The sequence below is a fragment of the Ahaetulla prasina genome, chromosome 2 (genome assembly GCF_028640845.1).
Source record: "Ahaetulla prasina isolate Xishuangbanna chromosome 2, ASM2864084v1, whole genome shotgun sequence".
Classification (NCBI taxonomy): domain Eukaryota; kingdom Metazoa; phylum Chordata; class Lepidosauria; order Squamata; family Colubridae; genus Ahaetulla; species Ahaetulla prasina.
This window is the reverse complement of record NC_080540.1, coordinates 29799721-29817496: the sequence shown is the minus strand read 5'-3', so window position 1 is coordinate 29817496 and position 17776 is coordinate 29799721. Positions and strand designations below refer to the sequence as shown.

Below are 17776 nucleotides of genomic sequence, written 5' to 3'. Positions count from 1 at the left end.
TACAATAAAAATACAGTGGGAATGGGAATGGGAATATAGAATAGAAACTAGAATAGGAACAGAATAGAGATAGGATAGAATGGGATGGAATAGAACATAGAATAGAAAGAACAGGGATGGAATAGAAATAGAGATAGAATAGAAAGGGATGGAATAGGAATAGAATATAGCGTAGAAAATAGGAGAGGGATAGAATAGAAATAGAGTTGGAATGGAATAGGGTGGGAATGGGATAGAATTATTTATTGGCCAAAGGTGATAGGACACACAAGGAATTTGTCTCCGGTGCACAAGCTCACAGTGTACATATAAACAAGCAAATCATTGGTCATAAATCATTGCTACAGTCATTAATTGTAAGTTACAAGCAATTAGAACAATAATCTACAGGATCGAAGGCCTGCATTTTGAATGTTCCAGAAAGAAGGAAAGTGGTAAGTTTGGAGTAAAAGAAGATTATTATTTTTTTGCTGCTCCTCGTCTTCACCCCCACTTCAAGGGACGGCAGCAGATGGTGCAGTAGGCAGCTGATCTGGCTAGGCTACCCTGCCGAGACCCATACAGATAAATTTAAATAAATATGCAAGTCCTCCTTCCAGAAAGCTGCTCAGAATTTATCTTTAGGAATCTTCCTTGGCTTTGAGTTTGTTTGGCAGACTAAAGCTTCAAAGGAAGAAGTTTGCAAATACGGTGGAGATGAGAAAGGAAAAACAGGTTTTGGTGGCAATCGGGGTATTGCAGAGATCCATACAAATAAATTTATCAAATAAATACAACAAATAAATACTTACGTCCTTCCTTGGGCTTAGACCAGAAAGCTTCCCAGCATTTGTCTTTAGCGATCTGCTTTTGCTTTGAGTTTGTTTTGCAGTGTGTTACGGTGGAGATGAGAAGGAAAAACAGGTTTTGATGGCAATCGGGGTGTTTCAGAGGCCTGTACAAATACATGTAACAAATAAATACACATGTCTTCGGCTAGGCCAGAAAACTTCCCAGCATTTCTCTTTTTAGGGATCTGCCTTGGCTTTCAGTTGTTTTGCAGTTTAATGTTTCAGATCGGATAAGATAATCTTTATTGTCACATTTTCTGTGATCAGGCTGGCACACATTGAAAAATGAAATTCTGATGCCCGCTCTCAAAAGAATGTGTGTGTGTGTGTGTGTATGTATTTTCTGAGGTTTTCACGGGTGTTTGTATGCAGGTCTTTGGTTGTTCGGGTTTTCTCCCGTGTAAAATTGGAAGTGTCTTGGCGACGTTTCGACGAAGTCTCATTCGTCATCTTCAGGCTTCAGCTTCATGCTTCTGGGAGCAATGTGTGATCGCAGCTGTTTCTTCCTTTTAACTGCTAGTGGGGGTTTGAACTGATTGGGTGGGAGCTTGGCTGTGCTCTGATTAGATGGAGTTTTTTTTGTGCTCTGATTGGCTGGGGGTGAGTCCTGTTTGGGTGGGGGCTTGGTTGTGCTCAGATTAGTCTGAGTTGCAGGGGGATTTGAGCTGGTGAGCTGCATTGCTGTTGCTTGGCTTCGTGTTCGTGGTCGTGCTACATCTTCATAATGGGTGTCAGTCTGCTGCATGTATGGATTGGAGGCGTTTGAAATGGCTAATGTTGCAGCTGCGGTCTGGCTTCTGGTCCTTGGTCATGCTTCATCATCAGTGTGGGTTTGGGTCTGCTTTTTGGGTGGATGTATGGTGGTGATATCCTGTGTGGACCTCCTGAGTGTGGGTCTGGTGTCATTCCTCTTGTTAGGGACTCGTTTGTCAATAAGGGCGGGTTTCCAAATGGCTGGTAGGCGGGAGGTATCATCTCGTTTGTTCATGCTGTGTGGGCGTTTTTCTATCTCAATGGCTTCTCTAATTATTCTGTTGTTAAAGTGTTCAGTTTTGGCGATAGTTCTGGTCTTTTTAAGGTGTTGGACCAGGGAAGAAGTTGGTTCCTCTTTTTTGACTGAGTTCTTGTGTTCTTCAATGCGTGCACTTATTCTTCTGTTGGTTTGTCCGATGTATGTGGTGGGGCAGGCGGTGCATGAGATTTCATATACTCCTTGATTTTCTAACTCAATTTTGTCTTTGGGGTTTCTTAGGATGGGGGATATTTTTCGGTTTGTGCAGAATGCTGTCTTCGGTTTGTGCAGAATGCAGAATCTCAGAAAACACACACACACACACACCCATACACAGATATGCATATATATATATATATATATACATATGCTCTCTCTATGTCAGTGTATAAGAAATTATGAGCTGGGATAGCCATAACAAGAAGTCAGCCAATGGGAACTGCTTGGTGACTAATAAACAGGATCTGTTGTGAGCCATGGGAGACGTCTCGGAGCCTGGGCATGACAAAAAAGTTTTGTCCTTGCATTATAGATTCTGTGAATAAGGATTCTGAGTTCTGATTGGTCTGGTTCTGGCTTCTGCTGCATGGGTATTGTATACATGCATCATGCTTTATATTATGGTATATAAAGAAGTTTCTTCTATAAATGAATGTCAGTGTAATTATGAGCTGAGATAGCCATAACAAGAAGTCAGCCAATGGGAACTGTTTGGTGACTAACAAGCAGGATGTGTTGTGAGCCATGGGAGATGCCTTGGAGCCTGGGTGTGGCTTAGCTTGACTGAACTGTATATATAAATAAGGATTAGTATAGCTTCTGTGATAATATAGATTCTGTGATTTCTGGTTCTGGCTTCTGCTGCATGGGTATTGTATACATGCATCATGCTTTATATTACTGTATCTAAAGAAGTTTCTTTCATAAATGAATCCTGCTGAATTATTTATTTGTGTGCTGGTTGGATTGCTGCAAACTCTAACACTCTATATATACACTGTCTGTCTGTCTGTCTGTCTATCTATATACATACATATACACATATACTATCTCTCTCTCTATCCACGCAAACAAATGTACATACATATATTAATCACAGATGATTATTGATTAATTAAAACACAAATGAATATGTGTTCGTAAATATGGTGGAGGACAAACCGGTTTTCCAACCGGTTTTGGTTTTGGCAAACTGGATGTTACATAGGCCCGTACAAATAAATTTAACAAATAAATACACATATATTTCCTTTGACTCAGCCAGAAAACTTTCCAGCATTTCTCTTTAGGGATCTACCTTGGTATTGAGTGTGTTTTACAGTCTAGTATTCAAATAAGATAAGATAATCTTCACTGTCACTTTTTTCCCCCGTGATCAGGCTGGCACATATTGAAAAATGAAATTCTGATGCCCGGTCTCAAAAGAAAACATATATATACCCATAAACAGATATGCACATACATATACATGTGCTCTCTCTATGTCAGCGTATAAGAATTTATGAGCTGGGATAGCCATAACCAGAAGTCAGCCAATGAGAACTGCTTGGTGACTAAGAAATAGGATCTGTTGTGAATTGGAGGAGAGGACTCAGAGCCTTGGTGTGACTTAGCTTGACTGTACTGTGTGCATGTATGTATGTATGTAAAGGACGATAACCTTTATTATCACTTTTTCTGTGAGCAGGCTGGCACACATTGAAAAATGGAATTTTGATGTCCGCTCTCAAAAGAAAATATATATATATTTATACACATATATGCACATACATATGCTCTCTCTATATATACATTCTCTTTCTCTATCCTATCTAGCTATCTATACACATACATATACACATTGGTTCTCTCTCGCTCTCTCTACCCACACACAGAAATATACATACATATATTAATCACAGATGATTAATGATTAATTAAAACACAAATGAGCATGTGCTTGTGTGAGAAGAAAAAAACAGGTTTTGGTGGCAAGTGGGATGTTACAGAGGCCCGTACAAATAAATTTAGCAAATAAATACACATGCCTTTCCTTCAGCTTGGCCAGAAAACTTTCAAACATTTCTCTTTAGGGATCTGCCTTGGTATTGAGTGTGTTTTGCAATCTAGTGTTTCAGATAAGATAAGATAATCTTCATTGTCATTTTTTTTTTCTGTGATCAGGCTGGCACACATTGAAAAATGAAATTCTGATGCCAGATCTCAAAAGAATTAAAATATATAAATATCCGCAGTTTGGGAAAAATGGTATAGGTGGATAGACAACAGAAACAAAAATAGGTAACATTCATAAGGAAGTTGAGGATGTATATATATATATGTATATAATGTAGATTTTACTTGAACTATTAATCCAAAGTATATAAAAATGACACTGTCCTTTTGACTATATTAGTTATGAAAAAGAAAAACTACAGTAAAATTATTTATAAAAATAAATAAAATTATATATATATATATGTATGTAGGTCTTTGGTTATTCGGGTTTTCTCCCGCGTAAAATTGGAAGTGTCTTGGCGACGTTTCGACGAAGTCTCATTCGTCATCTTCAGACTTCAGCTTCGTGCTTCTGGGAGCAATGTGTGATTGCAGCTGTTTCTTCCTTTTTAACTGCTAGTGGGGGTTTGAACTGATTGGGTAGGAGCTTGGCTGTGCTCTGATTGGATGGGGGTTTTTTGTGCTCTGATTGGATGGGGGTGTGTCCTGTTTGGGTGGGGGCTTGGTTGTGCTCAGATTAGTCTGAGCTGCAGGGGGATTTGAGCTGGTGAGCTGCATTGCTGTTGTTTGGCTTCGTGTTCGTGGTCGTGCTACATCTTCATAGTGGGTGTCAGTCTGCTGCATGTATGGATTGGAGGCGTTTGAAATGGCTAATGTTGCAGCTGCGGTCTGGCTTCTGGTTCTTGGTCGTGCTTCATGATCAGTGTGGGTTTGGGTCTGCTTTCTGGGTGGATGTGTGGTGTTGACATCCTGTGTGGACTTCGTGAGTGCGGGTCTGGTGTCATTCCTCATGTTAGGGACTCTTTTGTCAATAAGGGCGGGTTTCCAAATGGCTGGTAGGCAGGAGGTATCATCTCGTTTGTTCATGCTGTGTGGGCGTTTTCTATCTCAATGGCTTCTCTGATTATTCTGTTGTTAAAGTGTTCAGTTTTGGCGATAGTTCTGGTCTTTTAAAGTCAATATCATGTCCTGTGACTTTAAGTGTTGGACCAGGAAGAAGTTGGTTCCTCTTTTTGACTGAGTTCTTGTGTTCTTCAATCGTGCACTTATTCTTCTGTTGGTTTGTCCAATGTATGTGGTGGGGCAGGCGGTGCATGGGATTTCATATACTCCTTGATTTTCTAACTCAATTTTGTCTTTGGGGTTTCTTAGGATGGTGGATATTTTTGGTTTGTGCAGAATGCTGTCTTGATGTTATGTTTGTGGAGGATCTTGCTGATTCTGTCTGTGGTGCCTTTTATATATGGGAGGAGGCTGTGCCGTTTCTTGTTCTCTGTCTTGGATTTTAGTGGGGGTTCTTTTTGGATTAGTTTGGTAATCTTATTTGGTAATCTTGGTAATCTTATATATATTTTCTTATATATAATTATATATAAGGGCGGGTTTCCAAATGGCTGGTAGGCAGGAGGTATCATCTCGTTTGTTCATGCTGTGAACAGATGCACACATGAGAAGAGTTGCCGAAGGCAAGAGCAGCTCAAGCAAAGAAGACAACTCGGGATTAGGGCCAAGACAATCATCTCTCCCATAAGGCTTAAAACAGACCAGCAACGACGTTTGGGCTTTTTCCGGAAAACAACGTCTTCTGTTATTTTTGTGTCTTCTGAAGTTTGCCAAGAAAGACCTTTGGCAGTTTGCCTAATTGGACAAGGTTTGCGATAAAATTGAGGAATTTGTGTTGGGAGGAATTTGTTTTAATTTAGTTGAACTTTGCTGGAATGAAGTAATTCTCAGCTGTTCGAATAAAGTTTGTTTGCTTGTTTCACGGACTGAATTTCCTACTACCTACTTGGGCCTGGGTTACAATAATATGTGAGACCAACAGACAGACAGACACACACACACAGACACACACACACACACACATATATATATATATCAAATCACAGGTGATTAATGATGAATTAAAACACAAATGAACATGTGCTTGTGTGAGAAGAAAAAAACAGGTTTTTGTGGCAAGTGGGATGTTACAGAGGCCCGTACAAATAAATTTAGCAAATAAATACACATGCCTTTCCTTCAGCTTGGCCAGAAAACTTTCCAACATTTCTCTTTAGGGATCTGCCTTGGTATTGAGTGTTTTTTACAATCTAGTGTTTCAAATAAGATAAGATAAGATTTTATTTATTTATTTATTTATTTTATTAAATTTTTATACCGCCCTTCTCCCGAAGGACTCAGGGCGGTGTACAGCCGAAATAAAATACAGAGTATATACAATTAAAAGAAATTAAAATAAACTATTACTAAATGGCCGATAATTAAAAGATTTAAAAATTTAAAATATTATTAAAACCCCAATTTAAAAACCACTATTTATGCCAGTCCTGCTTGAATGAATAAATATGTTTTTAGCTCACGACGAAAGGTCCGAAGATCAGGCACTTGACGTAAGCCAGGGGGGAGTTCGTTCCAGAGCGTCGGTGTCACAGAGAAGCCCCTACCCTTGGGGCCCGCCAGCCGACATTGTTTGGCGGACGGCACCCTGAAAAGGCCCTCTCTGTGGGAGCGTATGGGTCGATGGGAGGCATAAGGTAACAGCAGGCGGTCTCGTAAGATAATCTTCATTGTCATTTTTTTTTTCTGTGATCAGGCTGGCACACATTGAAAAATGAAATTCTGATGCCAGATCTCAAAAGAATTAAAATATATAAATATCCGCAGTTTGGGAAAATGGTATAGGTGGATAGACAACAGAAACAAAAATAGGTAATATTCATAAGGAAGTTGAGGATGTATATATATATATGTATATAATGTAGATTTTACTTGAACTATTAATCCAAAGTATATAAAAATGACACTGTCCTTTTGACTATATTAGTTATGAAAAAGAAAAACTACAGTAAAATTATTTATAAAAATTAATAAAATTATATATTTATATATATGTATGTAGGTCAGGGGTGTCCAAAATTTTTTTGGTGAGGGCCAAATACAGAAAAATAAGCAAAGGCCCGGGCCACACACAAGAGGTGACATATTGACACATGATTACTGTGTGTATTTCTAACTCACCTATAATGTGAAGAACATTGCTCTCAGTGGGAGCAGTGATGCTGTCCCTTGGATTGAAAGCGAACTCAGCCTCGGGATGCTCCGGGGACAGAAACGCCGCAAAAGAGCGACGGCTCAGCTGCCCCCAAGGGAAAGGGAGGACCCCGGAGAAGAGCCCGATGCTTTGCCGCAGCCACGCACCTGATCGGCCTCCCAAGGAGCTACAGCCGGGGTGCCCATCAACAAGCTCAGCTCCCACAGCCAGCCCGGCCTCGCATTAGCCGGGGCCCCTTTCCAGCGGCTGGCGGGCAGCGGGGGCGTGCGGGGCGCGGCCGGGGCCTCCAAAAGCAGTAGGCCTGCCCGGGCCTCGAGTCCGCGGCGGGCGTCCGCCGGCCCTTGAAGCAGGGGCCCTTCGTCTCTAGGTGGAGAGCAGGCGGCAGTCAGTGGCTCCCAGGCGGCGATCCCCTCAGCCTCTTCCCCCCACTCCCCGCCTCCCGTCTGACTCACCAGCCCTGGGCCGCCTCCTGCCTGGCCCGGCCTCCGAGTGGGACTTGGCCGGAACCACCAGCGGCTCTCCGTCCGCCTCCCGCCGCCTCTTCCTCCCGGGCGGCCGAGTGGCACCGCCTTGCTTCAGTCTGCGCTCCGGGGGGACGGGGGATGGGGCGGCGGCGGGAGCAGCGCCTGTGCCTATCCCGCGCGCCGCTGCCCCCCGCCGCCGCACCGGCGGATCCCGCCGCCGAAATTCATCCTCAGAGTCGCCCATTTTGGCGGCGCAGCTACGCAGGCGCCACTTTCCGTCGCTGCGCGAGCTCCCCCTGCCACTCAGCAGCTGAACTGCCCCAACCCTCTTTGCAACAGCCCCGCGCCGGGGGAAGAGTCACGTGCAGAAACAGGAGCCATCTACGATTTTTATTACATATTTTACCCGAGAGCGTTGCGCAACCTTCTATTGCACCAGGCCGCCCACCTGGGAAGCCGGGCAGAATGGTGGCGGCAGCCCCAGGCGGCCGCTGAGTTTCTAGTACTGGGGCTGGTTGAGAAGTGCAACAGAGTTGAGCTCAAGCGCCATGTGCGGGCCATATTCAATTATATTTTCAGAATTTGCATGGAATAAAACTGACCAGCTGGCCAGTTGGCCAGTTGAGACACCTGATGTAGGTCTTTGGTTATTCGGGTTTTCTCCCGCGTAAAATTGGAAATGTCTTGGCGACGTTTCGTCGAAGTCTCATTCGTCATCTTCAGGCTTCAACCGTGCTTCTGGGAGCAATGTGTGATTGCAGCTGTTTCTTCCTTTTAACTGCTAGTGGGGTTTGAACTGATTGGGTGGGAGCTTGGCTGTGCTCTGATTGGATGGGGGGTTTTTGTGCTCTGATTGGCTGGGTGTGTGTCCTGTTTGGGTGGGGGCTTGGTTGTGCTCAGATTAGTCTGAGTTGCAGGGGGAGTTGAGCTGGTGAGCTGCATTGCTGTTGTTTGGCTTCGTATCCGTGGTCATGCTACATCTTCATAGAGGGTGTCAGTCTGCTGCATGTATGGATTGGAGGGGTTTGAAATGGCTAATGTTGCAGCTGCGGTCTGGCTTCTGGTCCTTGGTCGTGCTTCATGATCAGTGTGGGTTTGGGTCTGTTTTCTGGGTGGATGTGTGGCGGTGACATCCTGTGTGGACCTCGTGAGTGTGGGTCTGGTGTCATTCCTCGTGTTAGGGACTCGTTTGTCAATAAGGGCGGGTTTCAAATGGCTACAAATGGAATGACTGTTCGTAAGTCCTGTCTTCTACTAGTGTTATAAAGTATTCAGTTTTGGCGATAGTTCTGGTCTTTTTAAAGTCAATATCATGTCCTGTGGCTTTAAGGTGTTGGACCAGGGAAGAAGTTGGTTCCTCTTTTTTGACTGAGTTCTTGTGTTCTTCAATGCGTGCACTTATTCTTCTGTTGGTTTGTCCGATGTATGTGGTGGGGCAGGCGGTGCATGGGATTTCATATACTCCTTGATTTTCTAAGTCAATTTTGTCTTTGGGGTTTCTTAGGATGGTGGATATTTTTTGGTTTGTGCAGAATGCTGTCTTGATGTTATGTTTGTGGAGGATCTTGCTGATTCTGTCTGTGGTGCCTTTTATATATGGGAGGAGGGCTGTGCCGTTTTCTTGTTCTCTGTCTTGGATTTTAGTGGGGGGTTCTTTTTGGATTAGTTTGGTAATCTTATTTGGTAATCTTGGTAATCTTATATATATTTTCTTATATATAATTATATATAAGGGCGGGTTTCCAAATGGCTGGTAGGCAGGAGGTATCATCTCGTTTGTTCATGCTGTGAACAGATGCACACATGAGAAGAGTTGCCAGAAGGCAAGAACAGCTCAAGCAAAGAGGACAACTCGGGATTAGGGCCAAGAGAATGATTGTCCCCTCCCATAAGGCTTAAAACAGACCAGCAACGACGTTTGGGCTTTTTCCGGAAAACAACGTCTTCTGTTATTTTTGTGTCTTCTGAAGTTTGCCAAGAAAGACCTTTGGCAGTTTGCCTAATTGGACAAGGTTTGCGATAAAATTGAGGAATTTGTGTTGGGAGGAATTTGTTTTAATTTAGTTGAACTTTGCTGGAATGAAGTAATTCTCAGCTGTTCGAATAAAGTTTGTTTGCTTGTTTCACGGACTGAGTTTCCTACTACCTACTTGGGCCTGGGTCACAACAATATGTGAGACCAACAGACAGACAGAAACACACACACACACAGACACACACACATATATATATATATCAAATCACAGGTGATTAATGATTAATTAAAACACAAATGAGCATGTGTTTGTAAATATGGCAGCGATGAGAAGGAAAAAGAGTGGCAATGTGGTTGATGCAGGAGAAGCCGCAGTGTAAATTGAGTTCAGTATGTTAAGAATGAAGCCTTGCCAGACTTCAAACACACATTTGCCTAACTATTAGATGCAGCCTGTGAAAGGAAGAGCCTGGAGGAATCGGTCTTTGTCCTTTCCCTTTATAGTGGAGATTCCAAGCTGCTTTGTCCTTTTGCTCCCTGGGAAAGAGCCCCTCCCTCCTCTGGGCTACAATCCACCACATATATTTGCGGGATATTGGCCACCGTTATTGAGGAGGAAATTAGAGGAGCAAGATTGGCATGGAGGGAGGCTTGTGTACAGGCAGTCCACAACTCACAACAGTTCATTTAGTGACCGAGGTTACACCGGCGTTGGAAAAAGCGACCTCTGATTGTTTTTTTTTCACACTTAGGACCTTTGCTGCATTCCTTTTACATTTGGACGCGTGACAATTGGTTCATATTTATGACGGTTTGCAGGGTCCCCGGGGCATGTGTGAAGTTAGTGAATTTAGGTCCCCAGGGCATGAGTGAAGTTAGGAATTGCTATGTATTAGTTTAAGAAAGAAGGGAATTGATAGTGTGATGGTGTGAAATGGAATATGTTTTATGTTATATTTTAGATTATGTTTGTTAGTTACAATATCCTGTATTCTGTTCTGGGAAGTCTCGGGGGGGGGGAAATGGGGGAAGGGGAAGACTATAAATTGATTGGTTGCCATTGTACAGGAATAATGGTAGAATTAAACAAGTTGGAATGGTGTAAAGTCGGGACTGCTCGGTAACCACTCCCGAAGGGAAAGGGTAAGGAAAGAGGAGTAAAGAAGGAAGAAAGTAGGTGGGTAGGTAGGAAAGAAGAGAGGGAGAAGAAAGGATAGGAGGAGGAGAAGAAGGAGAAGATAGAGGGTTAGAAAGGATGGTAGTGAGAAGTGGGAAAGAGGTGGGGAAGTAGGAAAGCGAGGAGAAGGATGGTGGGGAAAGTTGAAGAAGGATGAGAAGGGTAGAAAGGATTAAGAGAGGGAGTGGCAGTCGAGCAGCCCTCATTGAGTATAATTTGAGTATAGGATTGATTGTTGGATAAGTGATTGTATTGTACACTGGTCAAATTGTGGGAATTATTATGGAAAATAAAAATTTTGCCTTAAAAAAAAACAAAAAACAAATTTCTCACTGAGTGACATACATTTTGGGCTCAATTGTGGTCATAAATTGAGGACTACCTGCATGGATTTCCTTCCCTAATTTTATCCACGTGACAACCCAGTGAGGTGGGTCAGAGAGATGGAGATAAACTGGTCTGAAGGTGGCAAAAGAGATCCATGGTCTAAGGGGGGGACTTAAGCCAGCAACTTTCTAATCCTAGTCCAACACTTAAATTACAGCATTTGATTTTCACACGTGCTTATGTTCAGTAGTTAAATTTTATATGAAACTCGCAGGGCAAGATCTTATCACCAAATGTGAATTTGAAGACTGCAGAACGTGGGGCTTGGTGACTGGCAAAATAATTGGGGACTGTCCCAAAGGTGCTTTTTCAAAAGGCAATTGGACATTGTCGTATCCCACTCCTCCGCTGACGGCCGGGTCGGGGAAGTCCGTATCAAGCGTGCCTCTGCAGCTCTGCCAAAGTCCTATCAGAGTTCTCAAGGCAGGCAGGAGACCAGGAAGTGACTTCAGCAATCCAAGTTAGACTTTGCCTGACTCAGAGAATGCCAGAAAGCAGATCCTTTATATAGGCCATGGGGTGTGGCTCCATGACTCAGCACTTATCCAGGCCTGCCCCTCCCTTCCTTTTGCTGACGTCGCCTCTCAACTCTCCGGAAGCGAGGATCTCTCCAGCCTCCAGCTGTTGGCAATCTTAGCTCATGACTGGCTTCACATTCTTCAGGCTCACATGCTGTGGGGGAGGGGTTTAGTTGCTCCGTTTGCCTGGGCATGGTGCCAGGACTGGGGGCTGAAGGCACGTCAGGCCCTTCGTCTTGCTTGGCCTGTCCGGGCATGGTGCCAGGGCTGGGGGCTGGAGGCATTCCAGGACATTCTTCCGAACTATCAGCGTCCGGCAGGAGATAAGAGGGGCCGGCTGCGGCAGGGGGAGTGAGCGAGGCACAACAGACATGGTCCTTGGAAGGCGTTTTGTCAGTATATAAGAATTTATAAGGGGACGCGGTGGCTCAGGGGCTAGGATGTTGAGCTTGTCGATCGAAAGGTCGGCAGCTCAGCGGTTCGAATCCCTAGTGCTGTCGTGTAATGGGGTGAGCTCCTGTTACTTGTCCCAGCTTCTGCCAACCTAGCAGTTTTGAAAGCATGTAAAAAATGCAAGTAGAAAAAATAGGGACCACCTTTGGTGGGAAGGTAACAGCATTCCGGGCGCCTTTGGGGTTGAGTCATGCCGGCCACATGACCACGGAGACGTCTTCGGACAGCGCTGGCTTTGAAACTGAGATGAGCACCACCCCCTAGAGTCGGCAACTAGCACGTATGTGCGAGGGGAACCTTTACCTTTACTTTTAAGAATTTATGAACTGGAATAGCCATGGCAACAAGTCAGCCAATGGGAACTGGTGACTGAGACACAGAATTTATTGAGACGTCTTGGAGCCTGGGCGTGGCTTAGCTTAACTGTTCTGTGCTGTGAGAGTCCCTTGGTCATTGCTTGAGAGTAGTTGCTGCTGCTTCTCTCTACCATGTTGCAGGAGCTGCATGGGTATTGTATACATGCATCATGTTTTATATTGTGTATAAAGAAGTTTCTTCTATAGAATGAATCCTGCTGAACTATTTGCTTGTGTGCTGGCTGGATCGCTACAAACTCGGACACGTTTCGCTTCTCATCCAAGAAACGTCTTCAGTTTTGACACGCTTCTTGGATGAGAAGCGAAATGTCTTCAAGGATAAACAAAATCAGAATCAGAATAGAGCTGGAAAGGACCTTGGAGGTCTTCTAGTCCAGTCCTCTTTTCTAGCAGGAGATCCTATACTATTTGAGACAGGTGACTGTCCAGTCTCTTCTTAAAAACCTACAGTGATGAAGCTCCCACAACGGCTGAAGGCAAACTATTCCACTGGTTAATTGTCCTCACTGTTAGGAAGTTTCTCCTCAATTCCAGGTGGCTTCTCTCCTTGATTGGATTGCATCCATTGTTTCTTGTCCTGCCTTCTGGTCCTTTGGAAAATAAATTGACCCCCCCTCTTCTTTGTGGCAGCCCCTCAAATACTGGAATACTGCTATGTCAAGGTAATTTAATAGCTGAACAGCTGCTGTAACGCTATAATACTGAAATGATGCAATGATGAGGAAATGAGTCAGCAGAGTTATTTGACTGTTGCCACTTTAAGAAGCTGTGTTATAAGAGAGGCCCCTGTGAGGGTTTCTCTCTCTCCATATGTTCTGTAGCTGCTGATTGATTGTTTGACCTTTGCCTAGTGTGTGTGTGTATATATTCTTTTGTAAAGCTAAACCACTCTTTATTATTACAAACCTGTTTACTGTTATTGCTCCTGGTTGTCTCAAATTGTCACATTGTACGCACTCTGACATGCTATCATGTCCGCCCTAATCCTTCTTTTTCTCTAGACTAGCCAAACCCAAATCCTGCAACTGTTCTTCATATGATTTTGTCTCCAGGCCTTTGATTATCTTAGTTGCTGCTCTTTGCACTTTTTCCAAAGTCTCAACATCTTTTTTGTAATGTAACTAAAACTGAATGCCGTATTCCAGGTGTGTGTGTATATGTGTGTATACACTTCAAGTGGTTTTGATTCTGTGCCTCTGTTTATATAACCAAGGACTGTATTAGTCCAGTTGCCTTTCGAAAAAGCACCTTTGGAACAGCCGTACAGAGGAATAAGTACAGATTAACAGAGTTGGAAGAGTCTTTGTAGGTCATATAGTCCAATCCGCCGCCTAGCAGACCCTACACCAGCAGTTCTCAACCTGTGGGTCGCGACCCTGTTGGGGGTCGAATGACGATTTGCCAGGGGTCACCTAAGACCATCGGAAATATGGGAAGTATACTTGCGAGTCGAAGAATCGCGCTCCAATGGTTGACTCCACAAGCCAGCTGCAGGCTCTTCAAATCCGAAGCCGAATTCGGCTTTAAGCGCGATGAATTAAAAAAGAGAGAAATCTTTGCTCTGATGTCTCCCTCTCAAGCCAGCTGCAATCACTCCCAATCGCTAGCCTAATCTGGCTTCAAGTCTCCGCTTTAATAGTTTTGATACCCTGCATTTTGTTCTGGGAAGTCGGGTGGGGGCGGGGGTATGGGGAGGGAATTGGGGGTTGAGGCTAGAGATGGAGTGATGGTGAATGTACAGGGATTAATGAAGATGTATAAATATAATTAATGTAGGGTCGGGTCTGCCCAGTTACCATTTTAGAACGGTGGGGAGGGAGAAAAGAGAGAGTAGGAGGTAGGAAAGAGGAGAAGAGGAAGGAAGAGGGTAGAAGAGGGAGAAGGAAGGTGTAGGGTGGAGGGAGGAGAGGATGTAGATAAGAGAAGGAGAGGAAGGTTTGGAAAGAAGGCAGAAGAAGGTAGAAGAGGGAAGAGAGTTAAAAAGGGGGGTGGTGACTGGGCAAGCCCGACTAATTGTATATAATTGTACATTGGATGAATTATTTGTTATGATTGTAAAAATAAAACTTTTTTATTAAAAAAAAAAAAGTCTCCGCTTTAATGCCTCCGTCCTCAAGGCAATCGCAAGCAGTTCAGATTGCTAGCCAATACGGCTTCAGGCGCGATAAATTCAAAACGAAAATAATTCTACGGTTGGGGTCGCCACATCATGGGGAATTGTATTATAAAGGGGTCGCAGCACTATAAAGGTTGAGAACCACTGCCCTACACCATTTTTGACAGATGGCAGTCCAGTCTTTCTTTGAAAGCTTCCAGTGATGAAGCTCCCACAACTTTGAAGGCAACTTCTGTTCCATTGGTTGGTTGTTCTCACTGTCAGAAAATTTCTCCTTCTTTCCAGGTTGAATTTCTCCTTGTTCAGTTTCTGTCCGTGGATATTCATGAACCGGAATAGGGCTTAGTAACAAGGTCAGCCAGTGTATAGGCATAGCAACTAAGTCAACCAATGAGGGCTGTTTCGGAGCTGGAACAGTGCGGAGCCTGGTTGTGTCTTAGGTTAACTTCTGTACTGAAGCTCCGAGTCTGTGCTAAAGTGAAAAAACTAGTCTTGCAATTCTGAATTGAAACTGTTCTCTCCTCTGCCTCTGTTTGCTTGTACTCTCTACCAAGCTGGAAGAACCTGCCATTGGTATTGTATATTTACTTATGTGTTATTATATATATAAAGAGAAGTTAATGAATCCTGCTGAATCAGTTACCTGTGTGTGCTTTCTGAATGTGATTGCTGCAACAAACTCTTGACAGTTTCCATCCGTTATTCCTTGTCTGGCTTTTGGGCCAGGTGCCTTTGGGTGCTTTGGAAAATAGCTTGACCCCCCTCCTCTCTGTGGCAGCCCCTCAAATATTGGAACACTGCTAACATGTCTCCCCTGGTTCTTCTCTTTACTAACTAGCCATGCCCGGTTTCTGCAACCGTTCATCGTGTGTTTTAGCCTCCAGTCCCCTGATCATCTTGGTTGCTCTACTTTGCACTCTTTCTAGTGTCTCAACATCTTTTTTATAGTGTGGTGACCAAAACTGGATGCAGTTCTCTAGGTGTGGTCTTATTAAGGTTTTATAGAGTGGTATTGGGACCTCCCTTGATCTTGATTGTATCCCTCTGTTAATGCAGTTTAGGATTGCATTGGCTTTTCTGGCTGCCGCTTCACACTGTTAGCTCATATTTAATTGGTTGTCTACTAAGACTCCCTCTCACAATCACTGCTATTAAGCCTGGTTTCACCCAGTTTATATTATGTACTTTGGGTTTTTCTTACCTAAGTGTGAGTTTTTACTTTTCTCTACATTGAATTTCATTTTGTTAGATAGGGCCAGTGACCTGGATGACTGAGAATCTCCATAGACCAATCCTTCCCGACAAGTAGGGCCCTGCAATTTGATTTTTAATGGGGGTAATTTGAACCTTGTTTAAACCAAGTTAATGGCCTTTTAGGCTTCTTCCCCGTAAGTAGAGTTCACTTTTTGAGTAAAGTAAGAATTATATGTTGCGGGATGGGGGTTGGGGCATCAGGATTTTAGAGATGCTTAGGTGGGGCATGGCCGAAAGAAGGATGGGAACCACCGCCATAGACAGTTGGGGACCGATTACTGCTTCTGTTGTGAAGAGTGTGTCGTTGTTTGTCTCTCGTTTTCCTGCAGGTTACTTTATTGTTTTTATTTGGGGAATCTGGGACCTGTAATTATCATTTATTCCTTCATTCAAACGTGACTATCAGCCAAGCAAAGTATGTGCCCTGTGCTTTTGTTACGAGGGAAAATTGTTTATTACCTCTTGTATCGTCTGTCTCTGATCTGTCTCCTTCTCCATTGTTTGCAGAGAGAGACTAACATCGGTTTATGGCTGCCTTGTAATTTAGTCCTTGACTTCCTGAGTGGTGCCGTCACTTCCGCACTTCCTCCCGCCAAAACAAAAAGAGACCAACTTGCTTTCAGTTCAATTATAGCCATTCAGACATTGCTGGAAGAAAGCCATTGAAACAGAAGATGTTTCGAATCTTACTGGAGACCGTGCTGCCCCAAGGACCGAAGGAGGACCCGGTGGATTCAGTGGGGGGCCTCGAGATCCCCGAGGCTCCCAGCCCTGGGGAACAGTGGGAGAAAAACCTAAACAAAATCCTGAGGGAAGAGAAAGGTAACTCCTACATCCAGCGCCAACACTTCAGGCAGTTCCGCTACCGGAAGTGCGCTGGGCCCCGAGGGGTTTACAGCCAGCTTCACGATCTGTGTTGCCAATGGCTGAAGCCAGGAGAGCATACGAAAGCTGAGATCCTGGACCTGGTGATCTTAGAGCAGTTCCTGACGATCCTGCCTCCCGACATGAAGAGCTGGATCAGGGAATGTGGAGCGGAGACCTGTTCTCAGGCGGTGGCCCTGGCCGAAGGCTTCCTCTTGAGCCAAGCAGAGGACAAGAAGCCGAAAATCCAGGTGAGGGCAGCCTTTTGGTGCTACTTTCGAGGTCCCGTGAGGTGATTTGACACACGTTCCAGCTGGGGAAGGCTTCACGTTACGTCTAAGGCAGTGTTGGCTAATCTTTTTTGGCACCGAGTGCCGAAACAGGAGCGCGCATGCGCACGTGGGGGGGGGCAGCGCTGGAAACGGGAAGAACAACTCCTCGGTGAGCACACGCAGAGCACTGGAAACCGGAACAGCAGGGGAGCTGAGCTTCCGGTTTCCGGCATGCGCTTGCGCCCCAGGTCACCTGGTCTTCCAGTTTCTGGCGCTCAGGTGCGCACAAAGACCAGCACTCCGGAACCCAGAATAGCAGTGGGCAACAGCTGGCGTGCCCAGAGAGATGGCTCTGAGTGCCACTTCCGGCACACAGGCCGTAGGTTCGCCATCCCTGGTCTCATGGAGGGTCTTGGTAAGCATTCGTTTGGCGATTCTGAGGTGTTTGTGCTGCAGGGGCAGCAATGGCTTTGTGCTGGGTCACTGCCTTCCACCAAGGATCTGATCAGACCCTCCAGATGCTGTTGCCAAAGAGCTAAGCTGGGGAGGAGTACAGGCTATACCAGTCATGGCTAACCTTTTGGCCGTTGCGTGCCAAAAGGGGGAGGGGAGCGTGGGGTGGTGGTGGTGTCGTGCGCGTGTGTGCCCACACCCATAATTCAATGTGGGGGGCCCCCTACACTCCCTCGCTTTTGGCACACAATGGCCAGGATAAGTCCATTTTTCACCCTCCCCGGGCTCCAGAGGCTTTCTTGGAGCCTAGGGAGGGCGACAACGGCCTCGCCCCCACCTGGAGACCCTCTGG

The 17776-nt window shown here is 44.7% G+C and overlaps 1 protein-coding gene across 3 annotated transcripts in view; it reads left to right on the top strand.

Annotated features, from left to right (window-relative positions):
- The window catches only part of LOC131189843 (zinc finger and SCAN domain-containing protein 32-like), a 35576-nt gene that overhangs the window by 6732 nt on the left and 11068 nt on the right, over positions 1 to 17776 (top strand). For 2 of the 3 annotated variants that reach the window (XM_058166363.1, XM_058166362.1), the window contains exon 2: positions 16343 to 16950. In XM_058166363.1, coding sequence (XP_058022346.1) covers positions 16510 to 16950 — 441 coding nt within the window. In that variant the 5' untranslated portion in view covers positions 16343 to 16509. Of the gene's footprint in view, positions 1 to 16342; positions 16951 to 17776 lie in introns of those variants that run through there. The other variant, XM_058166364.1, reaches the window with a different exon arrangement.